This window comes from Anopheles coustani, chromosome 3 (assembly GCF_943734705.1).
Source record: "Anopheles coustani chromosome 3, idAnoCousDA_361_x.2, whole genome shotgun sequence".
NCBI classification, from domain to species: Eukaryota; Metazoa; Arthropoda; class Insecta; order Diptera; family Culicidae; genus Anopheles; species Anopheles coustani.
In genome coordinates, this window is record NC_071288.1 from 15,388,918 (window position 1) to 15,406,199 (window position 17,282).

At 46.4% G+C, this 17,282-nt stretch overlaps 7 protein-coding genes across 7 annotated transcripts; 5 read left to right on the top strand and 2 right to left on the bottom strand.

Annotated features, from left to right (window-relative positions):
- Positions 1-159: 159 nt before the first annotated feature.
- On the top strand, positions 160-3,480 carry LOC131260106 (solute carrier family 25 member 3-like). Its single transcript, XM_058261770.1, has 4 exons — positions 160-208; positions 1,071-1,513; positions 2,234-2,574; positions 2,664-3,480. The coding sequence occupies exons 2-4, from the start codon at positions 1,139-1,141 to the stop codon at positions 3,007-3,009; spliced, it is 1,062 nt and encodes a 353-aa protein (XP_058117753.1). The 5' UTR covers positions 160-208; positions 1,071-1,138; the 3' UTR covers positions 3,010-3,480.
- Positions 3,481-3,966: 486 nt separating this feature from the next.
- Positions 3,967-7,735, top strand: LOC131261186 (solute carrier family 25 member 3-like). The gene is made up of 4 exons (XM_058263137.1): positions 3,967-4,148; positions 5,400-5,817; positions 6,462-6,802; positions 6,880-7,735. The coding sequence occupies exons 2-4, from the start codon at positions 5,458-5,460 to the stop codon at positions 7,223-7,225; spliced, it is 1,047 nt and encodes a 348-aa protein (XP_058119120.1). The 5' UTR covers positions 3,967-4,148; positions 5,400-5,457; the 3' UTR covers positions 7,226-7,735.
- Positions 7,736-7,824: 89 nt separating this feature from the next.
- LOC131258806 (uncharacterized) lies at positions 7,825-8,901 on the bottom strand. Its single transcript, XM_058260188.1, has 4 exons — positions 8,732-8,901; positions 8,272-8,666; positions 8,053-8,206; positions 7,825-7,980 (listed from the first exon to the last, which is right to left on the bottom strand). The coding sequence occupies exons 1-4, from the start codon at positions 8,868-8,870 to the stop codon at positions 7,874-7,876; spliced, it is 795 nt and encodes a 264-aa protein (XP_058116171.1). The 5' UTR covers positions 8,871-8,901; the 3' UTR covers positions 7,825-7,873.
- A 268-nt stretch (positions 8,902-9,169) lies between these two features.
- Positions 9,170-11,078, bottom strand: LOC131261560 (sorbitol dehydrogenase-like). The gene is made up of 4 exons (XM_058263626.1): positions 10,982-11,078; positions 10,351-10,712; positions 9,473-10,283; positions 9,170-9,398 (listed from the first exon to the last, which is right to left on the bottom strand). Exons 2-4 carry the CDS (start codon positions 10,442-10,444, stop codon positions 9,221-9,223), a joined length of 1,083 nt encoding a protein of 360 aa, XP_058119609.1. The 5' UTR covers positions 10,445-10,712; positions 10,982-11,078; the 3' UTR covers positions 9,170-9,220.
- A 621-nt stretch (positions 11,079-11,699) lies between these two features.
- LOC131259039 (sorbitol dehydrogenase-like) lies at positions 11,700-12,862 on the top strand. Its single transcript, XM_058260452.1, has 2 exons — positions 11,700-11,762; positions 11,843-12,862. Exons 1-2 carry the CDS (start codon positions 11,700-11,702, stop codon positions 12,860-12,862), a joined length of 1,083 nt encoding a protein of 360 aa, XP_058116435.1.
- A 1,248-nt stretch (positions 12,863-14,110) lies between these two features.
- LOC131258648 (sorbitol dehydrogenase-like) lies at positions 14,111-15,361 on the top strand. Its single transcript, XM_058260003.1, has 2 exons — positions 14,111-15,064; positions 15,138-15,361. Exons 1-2 carry the CDS (start codon positions 14,154-14,156, stop codon positions 15,319-15,321), a joined length of 1,095 nt encoding a protein of 364 aa, XP_058115986.1. The 5' UTR covers positions 14,111-14,153; the 3' UTR covers positions 15,322-15,361.
- A 338-nt stretch (positions 15,362-15,699) lies between these two features.
- LOC131259117 (sorbitol dehydrogenase-like) lies at positions 15,700-16,865 on the top strand. The gene is made up of 2 exons (XM_058260543.1): positions 15,700-16,607; positions 16,682-16,865. Exons 1-2 carry the CDS (start codon positions 15,700-15,702, stop codon positions 16,863-16,865), a joined length of 1,092 nt encoding a protein of 363 aa, XP_058116526.1.
- The last annotated feature ends 417 nt before the right edge of the window (positions 16,866-17,282 follow it).

The following is a 17,282-nucleotide window of genomic DNA, read 5'->3' on the forward strand; positions in this document are numbered from 1 at the left end:
TGTCTATCGCTTGTTGAACTATTTCAACCGATTCTTTGAAAAAATAATTTAAATCGGTTCTGAGTGCCGAAGCATTCAAGAGCTGTCAAACGTAAAGCTTCCATTATGAGTTCCATTAGCGAGCTTTTTCCAGTGTTCCAGTGTTCCAGTTTCGGAAAAAATTGTCCATCACTTTGCAGTACGATCTTGTCCGCAGCTCAAAGAGCAGGTAAAGAAGTTCTTCCAGACCGATTGTTTTAGTGTGGTAGTTTTGTGCAAATTATGTCGATAAAATCGTCTGCGCTTGATTGCTGGAACAGTGCTGGATGCTAATTGAGCGCAGTTTTCGTGCTTCAAACCTTGTTTTAGTCGCTGCAGTGCTTAACAAATTGGTGACGCACGGGCTTCCACGTGACATAAGATCATGAATCCTGCGGGTCATAATCTCTGTCCCACCCTAGTCCAGCAGTAATTTACGCTACATTTACCATCCGCACGACAGCGGGAAGTGTGAATTGCGATAATATTGGCATATCAGTGCGTGGACAATCACGCCGGGTGTGAATGTTCTGCCTTTTCCCCGCCGCCAACCTACCCTTCTGGCTTAGCTTTACCTCGAGCAAATTAGTTTACAGTCATGAGTAAGATACTTAGGACATTGAACGAGCTTTCCGAATGGTGGTTATATAACAAGGTTGACGACTTCACCGTTAAGCTAGGTAGTTTTAAAAAATATCGTTTTGAATCGTTGTATGGCCTAGTAGGCCGGTGGATGGATGTTTTTCTCATTCCATTCTACCAATCCAATTAGTGAAAAGTACTTACGAGCAGCAGAAGTCACGCAATTTAAACTTATAAAGTTACTATTTTATGTAACCCGTTGAACACATCATCCAGTTCTAAACGTTTTCGCTTTATCTTATCGCAAAAAGTCTCGTCGGTGGCTTCGTGCCAACTTTTGCCGTGATGACAATCGATTCTAGCTCCAGCTGATGTCGTAATGTCTCACTGAAAAAGTTGGATCGATAAAGCAAACTTGTGAAAGAAGTCCTAATATAACCCGTTTCACATTCTTCTTTCTCGTTCGCCAGGAATCGCCAGCGTGGAACTAGGATAAGAGTTACCTTCCCAGATCCAAGCAGCAACGATCCATTCCAAAATGTTCACCGCTCTACTGGATGCCGCCCGGAACTCGCCCTTCCGCACACCGTTCACCCGCGTGCAGTGCGACGATGGTACCGTGGCACCGACCGAAAAGGCCGTAGTAACGGGCCGCTCGGTTCAGGCTGCGTCCACCCGCGAGGTCGAGTTCGGCTCGAACGAATTCTTTGGCCTGTGCGCGGTCGGTGGTATCCTGTCGTGCGGTATCACGCACACGGCTGTCGTACCGCTCGATCTGGTCAAGTGCCGGCTGCAGGTCGACCAGGCCAAGTACAAGAATCTTTTCCACGGATTCAAGGTCACCATCGCTGAGGAGGGTGCTCGCGGTCTAGCCAAGGGATGGGCGCCGACCTTCTTCGGCTACTCGGCACAGGTAAGTCGCGCATTGACGATAAGAAAAAGTAGCAGGGGGAGTGGGAGGGGGGGGGGGGGGGGGAATCTATCTTTTCGGCTTATCGTTTTTGTCCATCCTCACGTGAGACATAATTGTTAGCGTCACTGCCTTGACCTTCGGATCAGGGTTGGCCTCGTCTGTTTTAGAAAGAATTTAGAACTTTTCTGATAATGAATCCTCAATGCAAAAGCATCAGAACCGTCGAACAAGTCACGAACCCGAAAGTTATGCGAAAATGCATCTCTCATGGTGATTTCTCGTACGGAATCGGTTCCAATAACTGAGTAATTGAGGTGGCCTTGAATCTACTGGGTCGTTCCGTAGAAACCCGCCATGGGCGCTTACGTAATGGCATGAGTATAGTAGCACTGCGTACAACCTAGTATGCTTGCGCGCTGTGTGTAGTTTGCAAAACGCGCTTCGGGAGGGGTAGTTCAATACATTTATGCATGTGGGTTGCACTTATGCCATTTTTAGATATAAACAACGAATAAGCTGAGGTCATACTACGTAAAACCTTTCTATAGGTTTAAATTAAAACAAATCGAAATGCTACTTATCTTAATCGTTAAGTTTGTCTTGTATAAAGTTGTACCAATTAAGTAATAATAAAATGTTTGTTGTAAACAGTTAATGGTCACCGTACCATTGGAAATTTCATATTTTGATTAATGAAATGTTATTATGTTTCTATTCTAGGGAGCTTTCAAGTTCGGACTGTACGAAGTGTTCAAAATTCAGTATGCTAACATGATCGGTGAAGAGAATGCGTACCTCTACCGCACATGGGTATACTTGGGCGCTTCGGCATCCGCTGAATTCTTCGCCGACATTGCCCTGGCTCCGCTAGAAGCCGCCAAGGTGAAGATCCAGACCATGCCCGGTTACGCCAACACCATGCGCCAGGCCATGCCGAAGATGATGGGCGAGGAAGGCATTACCGCTTTCTACAAGGGTCTCGTGCCACTGTGGTGCCGTCAAATCCCGTACACCATGATGAAGTTTGCCTGCTTCGAGAAGACGGTCGAACTGCTGTACAAGTATGTATCTCTACGCAGATCAAGTACAACTCTGAATTAATGCTAATCGCGATGTGCTTCCGCTTTGTTTTGTGCTCCTTTCCCCGCAGAAATGTGGTTCCGAAGCCTCGCGACCAGTGCACGAAGGGTGAGCAGCTGCTGGTCACATTCGCCGCCGGTTATATTGCCGGTGTGTTCTGTGCCGTAGTATCGCATCCGGCCGATGTGGTCGTGTCGAAGCTGAACCAGGCCAAGGGATCGTCCGCCTTCGACGTTGCCAAGCAGCTCGGATTCATGGGAATGTGGAACGGTCTGACGCCGCGTATCATCATGATCGGTACCCTGACTGCCCTGCAGTGGTTCATCTACGACGGTGTAAAGGTCGCCCTCTCCATTCCCCGCCCGCCCCCACCAGAGATGCCGGAGTCGCTCAAAAAGAAGCTAAACGTTGAATAATTCCCCCGGAAGCAGGATAATAGCCGTGAAGTGGTGCTGATGGTGATGGTGGTGCAGTTTTTTCGTGTGCTCAGCAGTGCAGAAGGGGCAGCGTTTTGATCGGCCGGTGTACCCACCGGATGTTGTATGCGTGCGTGTGTTGTTGCGAATGCGAATCAAGTGTTGTAAGAGTGCAGTTGAACAAAAATAATGTTGCCTGCAGTGAACTGTTGATATTTGACCCGAAGCAATGCATGAAAATGATGAAATGTATGTGAAAAGATCAGGGTATGCGGTTGAAAATAGCAAATAAGTTTTTATGTATGTGACACGGGCAGCATGGCAGGAAAGAAAACAGCCTAACACGGGTAGCTTGCGCCACGTGCTGCTCCTGAGCACTTCCAACGCACAGCTGTGCGTCATTCAACATCATCATCTGCATCGCGAATAAAATCCCTAACCGTGTGAATTGCGATACGATTAGTAAACATACACCTCTTTCGTGTGTGCGTGTTATTTATGCTGTGTGAGAAATGTCCTGCTGTTGTTCTCGGTTGTGTTTTGCTTTTAGCTATGGGTTGAGATTTTCCTTCTGCGAGACGGAAGGGTTTTCACTCGCTGGTGTGACGTCATCATTAGAAATGGTAGATTTTCGCTCTCTTAGTTGAATGGAAGGTGAGGAATGCGCGCGCAAACGTAGCTCCGCCACGACGAGGACAGCCCCAACTAATGTAGTGTTGTAATGAAACTGATGCCGGGTCTGTTACTGAAGGGTTTGTTGGCCAGATGTGGTATAATTCTTTGCATTTTTCTGCTTACGCGAAACTCGCTCACTCACTTCTCTATCTTTCTCTCCTCCGAAGGTTAATCCCACAGATCTGCTCTCCCGTGAACATCGTGAAAACGCAAACCCACACTCCCTGCTCACGGGCTTTCCCCGGGAGGTGGAAAGTGTAAAGCCAATACCAACAAGAGGAAATCCACGGCTTCGCTCGTGTGTTGACCGAAGTTCGAGGAGCACACGCAAACGTACACGTTTTTCACGGACCGGATGCATAGCAGGCAACATTGGACTAGCCTCACCTCAACTAACTAGACCGCGGCTCAGAGCGACCGTAGCACAGAAAGATCTCGCATCGCAGAAGGCGACGGACAAGAAGGTAATGCACAAATCTACTAAGCGCGTTGGATCGTCTAGTGTGAAACTGTGAGGAAAATATCGAGCAAACGTTCTGGTGCAAGACGAAACGGAGTAGAACTGTACGAATACGAGTTTAGACAGAATCGCTTGTTTAGAATTTATTTTGCTTGCTTTGAAAGATATCATAGTGCAATCAACTGGTGGAAAAAATGTGTCTAATATGTGATGTATGGTCAGGAAATCGATATTATATCGCTTGAAACCAAGTTCGTATAATTGGATCGATCATTTGTTTGGTGTTTGCGAGCATACGCAGGACGAACGGTCAATGAAAAGTATTCCATCGCAGCAGACCGAGCACCAAGTTATGTAACACGTGGAAAAGTTTGTACAGCGTATAGCGAAGACAGCATACCAATGGATGTATCATCCCGGGCACAGTAATTCTAATGTAGTGAAAACGCCTTTTAATTAACTTTAGTTTAGATTCTGAGACCATGACCTAATGATTGCAATCAACTTACGTTGAGAGGTTTGTAGAGCATGACGTAGAGTCAATGCTGACTGTGATTGTCGTCTTGGATGGAGATAATTTTAGCTACGGTTCAATTTCTTAATAGACACCAGCGCCAAACCGGGGTGGGGAAGAGAAAGGGTAAAGTTTTCAGTCGGTCTGTTCTTGAACTTGGAAAACCCATAGGTTTGGTGGTCTTTAGTTTCCCTTTCTTGCTGCCACCTGCCTTGAGTAGCTCATTTCTCGTCGTCTGGTTGGTGATAGCGAAAGTTTTTATCTTTGGCATCAGTCAATCGACTCGCGTTCTCTGCACACACAAAATATAGCGCAACAGCATGCTCTTTGGTTTCGGTTGTTCGATCCTTCGTACAAGTCAAGTTGGCATTGCTTTCCGATGCGCTCGCGTGTGTTACGGCAATGGAGGGGGTTACATTTTTAACTATTTTTACAAACACTGAGAGGAGGCGGGTTAGATAAACGAAATGAAAAAGAAATAAGGAGGTCATTATGCAACATTGAACCTTGAGCACGCTTTAAACCACCTTTACTAGTGTGTATTTAGTCTTTTTGGTGACTGAATGAAACGGTAGTGGAATTGTTTATCCTTCTTCCTCCACACGCTCCACTGGGTGTTACTTGTGCCACACGTGTGTCACGCGGTTTGATGACGAGGTGGCAAAAGGATAGCAAATAGCCTTACATAATTGGTATGGCGGAGATTGAAATTGACCATTATGTTCTTCTTCCTTTGTTTAGAACAGCGAGCAGCCCATCGATCGAATCCGGTTCCGAAGAGGAATAACTAGCCGACACCATGTTTTCCGCACTGATTGACGCCGCTCGCAACTCGCCCTTCAAAACTCCCTTCACCAAGGCACAGTGCGACAGTGGTGCCATCGCTCCGGTGCAGGGACGCAGCATTGCGGCCGCCTCAACCGACGAGGTTGAGTTCGGTTCGACCAAGTTCTTCCTGCTGTGCGGTCTCGGAGGTATCATCTCTTGCGGCTCCACGCACACCTTCGTCGTGCCGCTCGATCTGGTCAAGTGTCGCCTGCAGGTCGACCAGGCCAAGTACAAGAACGTGTTCCATGGATTCAAGTTGACGCTGGCCGAGGACGGTGCCCGTGGTCTGGCGAAGGGATGGGCCCCAACGTTCTTCGGATACTCGGCACAGGTAAGGTAATCGAAGCACGATGTGATCAATTTTCAACGTGACAAAGCTAGATGGTTGCCATAGCTTTTATATTCATGGTGCTAATGCATTCGGTACACACGTACAATGGCGCGTCACACAGTTGTGCTTTTGTAAACTAAGTGTGAACTTGCGATGACATTCTGATTTGCGAATGCGTTTCCACTAGTGTTGTGCTTAATGAATCTTTTGGCGAGATTCATTCATATGAATCTTTCACCTATGATTCATTCAGATGGATTCATGAATCTTTGCGGATTCGAATCTTCAAAGCTTAATGAATCTTTCGAAACCTTAATGAATCTTCATGAATCTTTCACGGATCTGTCACGAATCTCCCCGATTCTTTCATAGACGTGGACAATGCAACCAAAAAAAAAAAAAAAAAAAAAGGGGTCCCTCAGCCCATTTTTGGCTGGTGACTTTTCATTAGTTGGTGTGTCTTTAGGATTCATGAATCTCTCGACGAAAGATTCATGAATCCCTTATAAGGCAGAGATTCATTCAGATTCATGAATCTGAATCAGATTTACACAACTCTAGTTTCCACCTTATCGTTGATAACATCCGCAGTATTTACACTCCTCTCGGACTCATGAACTTTTCCATATGCTTGTCTATTGTAGGGTGCCTTCAAGTTCGGCCTGTACGAAGTGTTCAAGGTGCAGTACGCCAACATGCTGGGTGAGGAAAATGCCTACCTCTACCGTACCTGGCTGTACCTGGGTGCTTCGGCATCGGCTGAATTCTTCGCCGATATGGCTCTGTCGCCGTTCGAGGCCGCCAAGGTCAAGATCCAGACCATGCCCGGCTTCGCTAGCACGATGCGTGAAGCTATGCCCAAGATGATGGGTGAGGAGGGTATCATGGCGTTCTACAAGGGTCTCGTGCCACTGTGGTGCCGTCAAATCCCATACACCATGATGAAGTTTGCCTGCTTCGAAAAGACTGTTGAGCTGCTCTATGCGTAAGTGGTCACATAGCGAGTGAGCCATTTTTAGTTGCTTTATTGTTGGTTCTACGGATATTTTCCTTCATTTCCAGCTACGTCGTCCCGAAACCACGAGAACAATGCTCGAAGGGTGAGCAGCTGCTGGTTACATTCGCCGCCGGTTACATTGCCGGTGTGTTCTGTGCCATCGTTTCGCATCCGGCTGATGTGGTCGTGTCGAAGCTGAACCAGGCCAAGGGATCGTCCGCCTTCGACGTTGCCAAGCAGCTCGGATTCATGGGAATGTGGAACGGTCTGATGCCGCGTATCATTATGATCGGTACTCTGACTGCCCTGCAGTGGTTCATCTACGACGGTGTGAAGGTCGCCCTCTCCATTCCCCGCCCGCCCCCACCAGAGATGCCGGAGTCGCTCAAAAAGAAGCTGGGAGTGCAGTAAACCAAAACTACCGATACCAGAGACTCCCTCCCTAACTCTTCTTTCACCGTATCTTCCCTCTGTATCCATCTGTACTATCTTCTGTTGAGGATTTCTTCTTTCTGTAGTGCAAGTTGTTATTGAAAAATTCAGTCCATTTAGCAAATTGTTCCGAGGACAACAGTTACTGCAATGTAACGAACGACTTTAGAGCTACATCCAATGCTAATAATTTTAAGAGCGATTGCGAAACACTGGACATGTCGACCATCGCTTCGGGCATGCTTCCGGATGCCTATGTTTTGGCAGTAAGGTGAAGCCTAAAATTGAAACAAGCCTTGCGATGGTCGTAGTTTTGGCATCGACATTTTTTTCTCAGTATTTCAGAATCTTTTATACTCAATTCTGCACCGATGGTTGCAAAGAGTATTTTTCACTGTCATCGATCGCACAATGTTCGGGATACGAGAAATCCAAAGAAAATACACACCAAAGCGTTAAAATAAATCAGAAAAAATAACTAGACGTAAAAGAAGTACCAAATTTATATGCGGAAGTTTTGATTTGATCTTCAAAATATCCGAATAACTAGATTTTTAGTAAAATTCATGAGAGACAGGAGCTAGCTGGTAATGACGACGAGCTGGCTGAGCTTAATTTATTGCTGTCTTACTTTTTGTTTTTGTTAGGTCGCATTCGATTTTGAGTTTTGGTAACAATATTTTTTAATTTGTTGTTGTAATCGTTAATCGTAGAATATTCGTTCTTCCAGATGTCTGCAAATATCAAGGCATTTTGTAGGTACATTTAGTTTTCTTAGTAAGATACATGAATGTACAAACGCTTACCGTATAACAACTGGTTAAATATGTAGAACGATAGCATTGATTCTTTTGTAGTGCTGTAGCCAAGCTCGTTGATCAGTGATTCCGAAATGAAGTCCTTGAGAACAAGCTCCAAATTCCTGTTGTGTTTCTGCACTGTGGCACTGATGAAATTCACCTGTAAGATAGTTTAAATTAATGTCGTACAGTAAGCAAAAGCGATAGCTACTCTGGTCAACCTACAAAGGATACGAAAGATTCCTGATCACTCATGATTGACTCCTCCAGCTCCTTCAGCTCCTCGATTCGGTTGATGGGAAACTCGACCAGCTTCAGCTCGTCCTGCTCGATGAATTCCCCGATAAGCTCACTGTCCGAGTCCAGTTCCAGTTTCAGTTCCAGTCCATCGTCCCCAGTGCTTCCAACCACGACTCCGCTGGACGATGAGGGCAAATTGGCAAGACTTTGCTGCTGGTTTATCGCGGATGAGAGTGCTTCGGCTTGTTGATTTAGGTGAATAATATTTTCCAACTTTTTCTCTATATCGTCCAATCGGGCGATGATGGATTTTAGGGTAGCAGAGTCGTAGGTAGTGCTGTGGGGATCAGCAAACGTTTTGTGTATCTTTTGAATGACGGCTAAACGATTAAAGAAAATTCGATTATTTGTAAGAGATTCTTCGGAGCGGCGTAGATGGACTTACAAATGTCGTCCTCATCTTCCTCGATGTCGACCTCATCGATGCTGGCGTTCGTGCGGAACTTTTTCACCTCTATTCTAATATCATCCGATATGTTGAAGCTTCTGATGGTGGTTGAAATATTGGATTGTACCACATTCATTTTATTCTCCGTTCGTTAGCAACCAAAAAATGTTGTGCTTCGATTTGTAAACACATTTGTGAACAACATGTCACTTTTTTAGTGCCTAATGGTGCTGTAAGTGGTAAACACTTTGACAGCTATCATTCAAATTACAAATGTTTGTTCAATGCACACATTTGCTTTATCGTTTCGTGCCTATTAGAGAATAATATAAAAATTTGAGTTGTGGAGGATGACCTCTTATTCCTTATGCAATAAATAACAACCATCATATCCATAATCAACCATAGCTACGAATCTTTTACAATAATGAAATGTTGAATCTTGTTTATTGATCGCATTATTTTATTCATTACACTGTATCTGATCTATTTCGGGTTGTTCTTATCCTTTGGTTGGACATGAATCATTACCTTAATTGCCCCACCGAGCCCGTGACGCGTAGTGTTGAATGCTTCAGCCGTCTCCTCGATATTAAAATGGTGGGTGATAAGTCGCTTCACGTCGATCTTCCCGCTTGATACCAGGCTCAGTGCAATCGGGTAGCTAAGTTGAAATGAAGCAATTCAGTATCTTTTTTCTTTGCTTTTTAGTATGTAAGTTAATTTTAAATTACTTACTCATTGCAGTAGCGGAACACACCCCTTATATCGACCTCGCGGGCAAGCGCATTTATCAGTGGTACTTTCACCTCTGGGGCGCCCATGCCGACCAGGACACCTACACCACCGGATTTTGTGGACAAAATCGCCAGCCTAGCCGTGGCTTCTGCTCCACTACAATCGATCGTTTTGTCCGGTGCGCCACCCATACGATCGTGGATTAGCTTAACCAAATCCTCTTCTGATACACCCTTCGGAATCACTATCGTTTCATCGGCACCCAATTCCTTCGCCACATCTAGACGATTTTGGAGCAAATCGGTAACCACTACCTTCCCTGCACCCATCGATTTCGCTACAATCAGCGTCACCAAACCGATCGGTCCGGCACCAAGAATCAACACTTTCGAGCCAAGTCCGACGTCAGCACGCCGGCATGCATGGACACCGACCGACAGTGGTTCCAGCAGAGCACCCTCTTCCATCGTCACGTGATCTGGCAGTTTGTAACAGAAATCGGCCGGGTGTGCGAAATACCGGGTGAGATTGCCATCGTACGGTGGTGTCGCACAGAAAATCATATCCTGGCAGAGGTTGTACGATCCTCCCTTGCAGTACTCACACACTCGGCAACCATATCCGGGCTCGATCGCAACACGATCACCTACTTTGAGGGTTTTCACTTTGGCACCCACCTTCGATACGATGCCTGACGCTTCATGGCCGATGACCATTGGTTTCTTTACGATAAAATCACCGATTCTTCCTTTCACCAGATAGTGTACATCCGAGCCACAAATTCCCACGCTGTCCATTTCCAGCAGTACCTCTACATGTATGAAATAATTTGTTAATTTTAAACAATAGTTAATTCTTGCGGCAAGCATCTATCATACCATCATCTTTCGGAACAGGAATCGGACGCTGCTCCAGTCGAAGATCCTCGATACCGTACAGAACGGCGGTTAGATTGTCGGATTTGCTAGCCATCTTATGCTGCTTTTAAACGAATGCTGCTAACGATCGCTTTCACACTTGCTCTCGTTCTTGCCGCCACCAGTTATGAAACGCTACTGCTAGCAGTATGCTTGGAACCGTCTAACTTTATCTATAGCAGCTCTGTTTGAGTTAAAAGTTTTTATTGCTGCCAGTTTCAATGTTTGCCCGTTGTCGTAGCCGTGTGGTATGGGTGAGTTTGTCCTGATAGTGAACCAGCCCCAGCAGTTATCGATAGCTTTTCAACTCAACTCCGATGGACCTGTAGGAGGAGAAAGCTTTACTGTCAATAGAAGAATAACATACATTTTCCACGATGCCATATGGGGGACCATGAAGCGTAAATCGAGATCAAACGAACTGTAGAACACATGCGAGACATTCGTTTGACCTTGCCTTTTCATTGGGCATCAATGTGGTTTCAAGGCTCGAAGCAGCGATAAGCGGTGACTTCACAGTTTGCTCATTCGATTTGTTGTTTATTTTCTCTTACTAAACTGGTTTGTTCAAGTAGTATGGTGAGATATTTACGCTTACTCTGCGAAATTGTACAAATACGTTTTATGTTGTTATTATTAGATGCACCATCGAAGACGTGCTGTTTTGGGGTTGATCGACTATAGACTGTTGTGTTTGTTTACACAACTTTAAGGATCAGCTGTTTTACGTGGAAGTGCCTAGTGAGCTAAGCGCGAGTAAAATGTACCGTTTTTTTAAATATAAAAAAGAACATACATTTCATCAATAGCGTTCGGTTTCGGTATTTTATAGGAGAAAATGTGTTTTTCTTTTGCAAAAACTGATAATTGTCAGCCTTTTACATTTTAAGTTTATAAACATTAAAAGTAGACACAACACGTTTCGTCAACCGTCACACGTGTTTATTTGAATCATATTTTATGGTTATGATCGCGACGAGAAAAGACTTGAAAGAAACGTCTCCCACAAAAGAGCTAGAATGTGAACCCAATCCCCTTTGATTACCATTTCACGTGACCCGCCAGCATTGGCCTGCTGCTATTGACCAGAAGCTTTACGTAAATTGATGGCTATGATGATCGATTGCACTAATGTGCAAGCTGCAGCTTGCCTCTAGCTTGGAAGCCTCTGGTAGACGTTTATACATAAACTGCTGCAAAACTATCGTCCAATGTTAGTCGAAGACCGAGCGAACGTTCGAGTGCTAAACAAGAGTGCGCGGGTATCTGCGATCGCATCTTGAATCTGATAAAGTTGTTCATTCTTAGCGATGGCTCAGCGAAAATTGAAAAACCTTGCTGGTGTGGTACACGGGGTAGAGGATTTTCGAGTGGTAAGCGGACAGTGCACCGTGGAGCGCTGTTTTTCTTTTATTCAAATGGTACCTCTGTCTGGGTTTTCTTCGATTTCTAGGAGGAAATTCCCATCCCCAAACCCCAAGACCATGAGGTCCTGCTGGAGATGGATTGCGTTGGAATTTGTGGTTCCGACGTGCACTACATCACGCATGGTGGATTCGGTGATTACAAGCTAAAGGAACCGCTCGTACTCGGCCATGAGTCATCCGGTGTGGTGGTGGATGTTGGTCGAAACGTGAAGGCACTCAAGGTGGGCGATCGGGTAGCAATAGAACCGGCGATCGGTTGCCGTACCTGCCGGTATTGTAAGGCCGGCCGGTACAATCTCTGTCCGGAAGGAGCCTATTGCGCCACGACGTCCCATGGAAACCTGTGCAACTACTACACCCATGCTGCCGATTGCTGCTTCAAGCTGCCACCGCATGTCTCGATGGAAGAGGGCGCTCTACTGGAACCGTTGGCAGTCGCGGTACACTGTTGCCGGCGGGCCGGAGTACGGCTGGGCAATACGGTGCTCGTGCTAGGGGCCGGACCAATCGGTTTGGCTACGATGATGGTCGCCAAAGCGATGGGTGCGGCGAGGATATGTGTGATCGATCTCATGGAAAGCAAACTACAGCTGGCAAAAAGTCTTGGGGCCGATGCAACACTTGCCGTCAGCGGACATGACGCCCAGGAGGAGATCGTTAAGAGGATACATGTGCTACTTGGTGACGCACCGGATATCAGCATCGAGTGTACCGGGGCGGAAGTGTGTGTTCAGCTCGGTATAGCTGCCACCGTAGCCGGTGGTGTACTGACGCTGGTAGGCATTGGGGCCATCCACCAGCGCATCCCATTGACGACGGCTCTGGTTCGGGAGATAGACATTCGTACTGCCTTCCGGTACGCGAACTGTTACCCAGCGGCCCTGGCAATGGTTGCCAATGGGACCATTGATGCCCGCAAGCTAATAACCCATCATTACGAGCTGAAAGACTCGGTGCAAGCGTTCAAAACGTCCCGATACGGATTGGACGGCGCCATCAAGGTGATGATCCATTGTCAGCCGATGAACAAAAACAATCCACAGTAAAAGATTTAAGAAAATTGTTAATCCATTGGTGGAGGGTATGCATTCAATTGCCTCAATTGTAAAACGACACGTGACATTAATAAACGCGTGCTTCCGCATCACGTGGCAGTGGTGTTCGTTATTCGTTGTAGGAACGTTGCTGCTGCACTTGCTGGACGTCCTGCTTGACATTGGCCTATCGCAGCATTCCCCCATAAAAATCTCAAATACCTATGGCAATTGCGTCACATTGATCGTTTGTTATTGGTCAGCTTTACGGTAAAGTGACGATCTGTTTGTTTTTATTTCTTAAACAGATTAGCATCAATGAAGAATCATGGGGGTGGCATTTAAATAGCATCGTGTTGTATCTCGTATCGCAATAAACAAACCTTATCTAGCGACACACTCAGTTCCAGGCGTCCTCCAATTAACGGCACACGGCACCAACAACAGTCGGTTGACCCGGTCACCATCTTTCGCGAGACGTTGTCGGGATGTTCGATTATGCTCTGTTCCAATACCCATACCGGAGGCTTGACTTTCCATTGCTGTTTGGTCAATTCGTCAATCTCGCTGGGGGGGTGCTGTCGATAGGAATTGTGGATGGAGCGAACTTTTATGGGAAAGTAGATTAGATAACCTTTCAAACGGAACGAAGGTATATGGGGCCAGGCGATTGCCGGTTGGTGGCTGGATGTTGTTATGTCACAGGAGCTGCAAGAAGTGAGTTATAAAGTTTACCAACACAGCGGAGAAAATATATATTTGACCCTATGACACGGTCGATGGAAGCGCATTCGTTATTTGAGTAATAAAGATTTGAAAGCAAAATCTACCGCATACACTAATAAATGATAACTACAACCTATCCGCAAGCGATAATTATTGGCGAACTTTTGTCGTCGGTTATTTTTACACTCCTTACTTTCCTGTAGGTACCTACAAACAATCCTTGCATAAGGAGGTTCGTTACGTGCGCAAACCTACCCACATCTGTATCTGGGCCTTCTCTATCAATATCAACAAACGCCTTATATTGGAACTCGCGTCTAAACTGCTACTTTAATTAAGATTGCGATGACATTGGCAAACATTGGTGAGGAGCATCCCGTAGAACGGGGAGACCTTACCAATACTGTTCGAATGACCTCTGACATCGGCAGGATTGAGTGGAAGAAAGTTTGGAATATGGCACCCTCCCGGGAGCGTATAAAAGATTGCAACCAGCACCATTAATGCGACAGACTGGAACAACCGTTTGGTGCTAACCCTCGCTCAGATATTGTGCGAACGAAATAGAGTTTGTAAAATGGCTCCCACTCAGAAGAATATGGCCGCCGTTTGCTACGGGCAAAACGATCTCCGGCTGGTGCCAATCGCGATGCCGGAACCTGCCTTCAACGAGGTCGTTCTGGAGGTCGATAGCTGTGGTATTTGTGGTACGGATGTGCATTTCTTGAAGGAGGGTGGCTTTGGTGACCAGAAGCTTATCCGCCCGCTCGTATTGGGCCACGAGTCGGCCGGTGTAGTACGCAAAGTCGGCAGCTCGGTGACGCACCTCAAGGTGGGCGATCGTGTGGCCATCGAACCGGCAGCAGGGTGCCGAACGTGCGATCTGTGTAAGGCGGGCAAGTACAACGTCTGCCTGACCGGGAAACATTGCCCGACGAAGAATCACGATGGCAACTGCTCGAACTTCTTTTCCCACTATGCGGATTGCTGCTTCAAGTTGCCTGATCACGTTACGATGGAGGAAGGTGCCCTGTTGGAACCGTTGGCCGTCGGAGTGTACGCCGGTCGGCAGGCAGACATTCGGCTCGGCAGCCGAGTGGTAATCTTTGGTGCCGGTCCGATTGGTCTTATTTCGTTGATCGTGGCCAGAGCGATGGGCGCCACCAAGACGGTTGTGTTGGATCTGGCAAAAGCGTCGAAGCGGCTTGAGGCGGCTAAAAAACTAGGAGCGACCGCAATCATTCCTATTGGCGCCGCGGACAAGGAGGAAACTATTGTGCAGCGTATCCAAGAAGCGTTGGGCGGACCAGCTGATAGGGTTCTGGAGTGTACCGGATCCCAACCGGGAATGCGCATTTCTATCAAAGCGACACGTAACGCCGGCAAAGTGTGCCTAGTCGGGTTGGGTAACGAAGAAGTCCAGCTTCCTATGGTGGATGCGATTTCACGCGAAATTCAAATCATTACCGTTATGCGGTACAATCACGAGTAAGTGCATCCGTTAGAATATTTAGTTTAATTTTATGTTACTCATGTGATTCAAACGAATTTTACCTTTCAGTTATCCGGCTGCACTGGAAATTGTTTCAAGCGGATACGTCGATGTGAAACCATTGGTTTCCCATCACTTCGCTCTGGAAGACGTTAATGAAGCATTCCGTGTGGCAGCCTCCGGTGAAGGTTTTAAGGTGATGGTACATCTGACCCCAAGGGACAGCAACAACCCCAAAAAGTTTGTGAACTAAATATAAATTTTCCGATCATATGATGTCTGCAAAAATATAATAAAAGCTACATAATTTACAAAGTCATTGCTTATTCATTACCGATCAGTGTACCATGATAAAAACGTATCGGTGACGTTATCTACTGACTTTGACCAACTAATCCCAACCGCTGCCCGCTATGTGGCGCCTATCAGCGGCTTGGTAGTATACGAATGGTTCACTTTATCGCGATGTGTACTTTTCGATTCGTTTTCACGGTTTCGCATACACGGAAGCATCACTTTCGCAAGTTGTCTGAGCCCGTCTCTATATAAAATCGCAGTGTACCACGGCGCTGCCAGTTAGTTTGCTTTGATTAGTCCTTTGTGTATGAGAAAGAGAGTTCGTTTGAGCACGATGGCACCGAATCAAAATCTGGCCGCAACCGTTTATGGTCCGAACGATCTACGCTTGGAGGAGCGTCCCATACCGGAGCCCGCTTTCAACGAGGTTGTGGTCGAGGTCGATAGCTGTGGAATCTGTGGAACGGATATTCATTTCCTCAAGGACGGTGGTTTCGGCGCACAGCGACTAATCAAACCGATCGTTCTCGGGCACGAGTCGGCCGGCGTTGTGCGTAAAGTGGGCAGCTCGGTAACACATCTGAAGGTGGGCGACCGTGTAGCCATCGAACCGGCGGCCGGATGCCGAACGTGCGATCTGTGCAAAGTTGGCAAGTACAACATCTGTTTGGATGGAAAACACTGTACCACGCAGAAGCATGATGGCAACTGCTCTAACTACTATGCACAGTACGCCGACTGCTGCTTCAAGCTGCCGGACCACGTTTCCATGGAGGAGGGAGCCCTGCTGGAACCGTTGGCTGTTGCAGTGTACGCCGGTCGGCGTGCCCAGATAGCGCTGGGACATAAGGTGGTAATCTTCGGAGCCGGTCCGATTGGACTTGTGTGCCTCATTGCGGCCAAGGCAATAGGCGCCACGCGGACGGTTATTCTCGATCTTGAGCATGCGAAGCACCGGCTCGATGTGGCCAAAAAGTTAGGTGTGACTGATGTGATCGGGATTCGCAAGGAAGACACCGAGGAACAGCTGGTACAGAAGATTCACGATATTCTTGGTGGGCCTGCCGATCGCGTACTGGAGTGCTCAGGGTCGCAACCGGGAATGCGAATCTCCATCAAGGCAACTAGAAACGCTGGACGTATCTGCCTGGTAGGACTAGGCAACAAGGATGTCCAGTTACCGATGGTGGATGCGATTTCGCGGGAGATCGAAATCACCACAGCTATGCGCTACAATCACGAGTAAGTGGCTGCTGCTTCTAACCATTGGTTATAACGGGTTAATTGATCGTTTATCATCTTGTTGCTTCTTCTAGCTATCCGGCAGCGCTGGAAATCGTCGCAAGTGGGTATGTGAACGTGAAACCCCTTGTATCCCATCATTTTGATCTGAAGGATGTCCACGAAGCATTCCGCGTAGCTTCACAAGGAGAAGGTATCAAGATTATGATCCATCTTGTTCCGCGAGACACAAATAATCCGATCAAGTTTACTAACTGAAATGGAAAACAATAAAACAGTATCTCATTGGGTTTCAAATTACACTTTTTGTATGTTTTTATGACACCCCATCAATACACGAATGTGTTAATTTTCGTTATATTCAAATGACACTGACTATACAGCTATTGATCGGCCCATAATAAAGAAATCGTATGGTAACATTAGGTGAAATCGCATACGGATTTGTTTATTAAACTATCGTTTAATTTGACGACTAGCGTTCATTTTCGAAGAATTGGATGCATTTGTCAATCTTTTTCATCCAAATAAATGATCGTTATAATCAGTACAAACGATCGTTTCTTCTCCAGGCTAAATTCCAATACAATTCCTAGGTCTATGAAAATGGGCGATCGTTTATTTTAAACCATGGTTAAAATTAAACAAATCCGTATAAGATACCAAGCTTGGTAC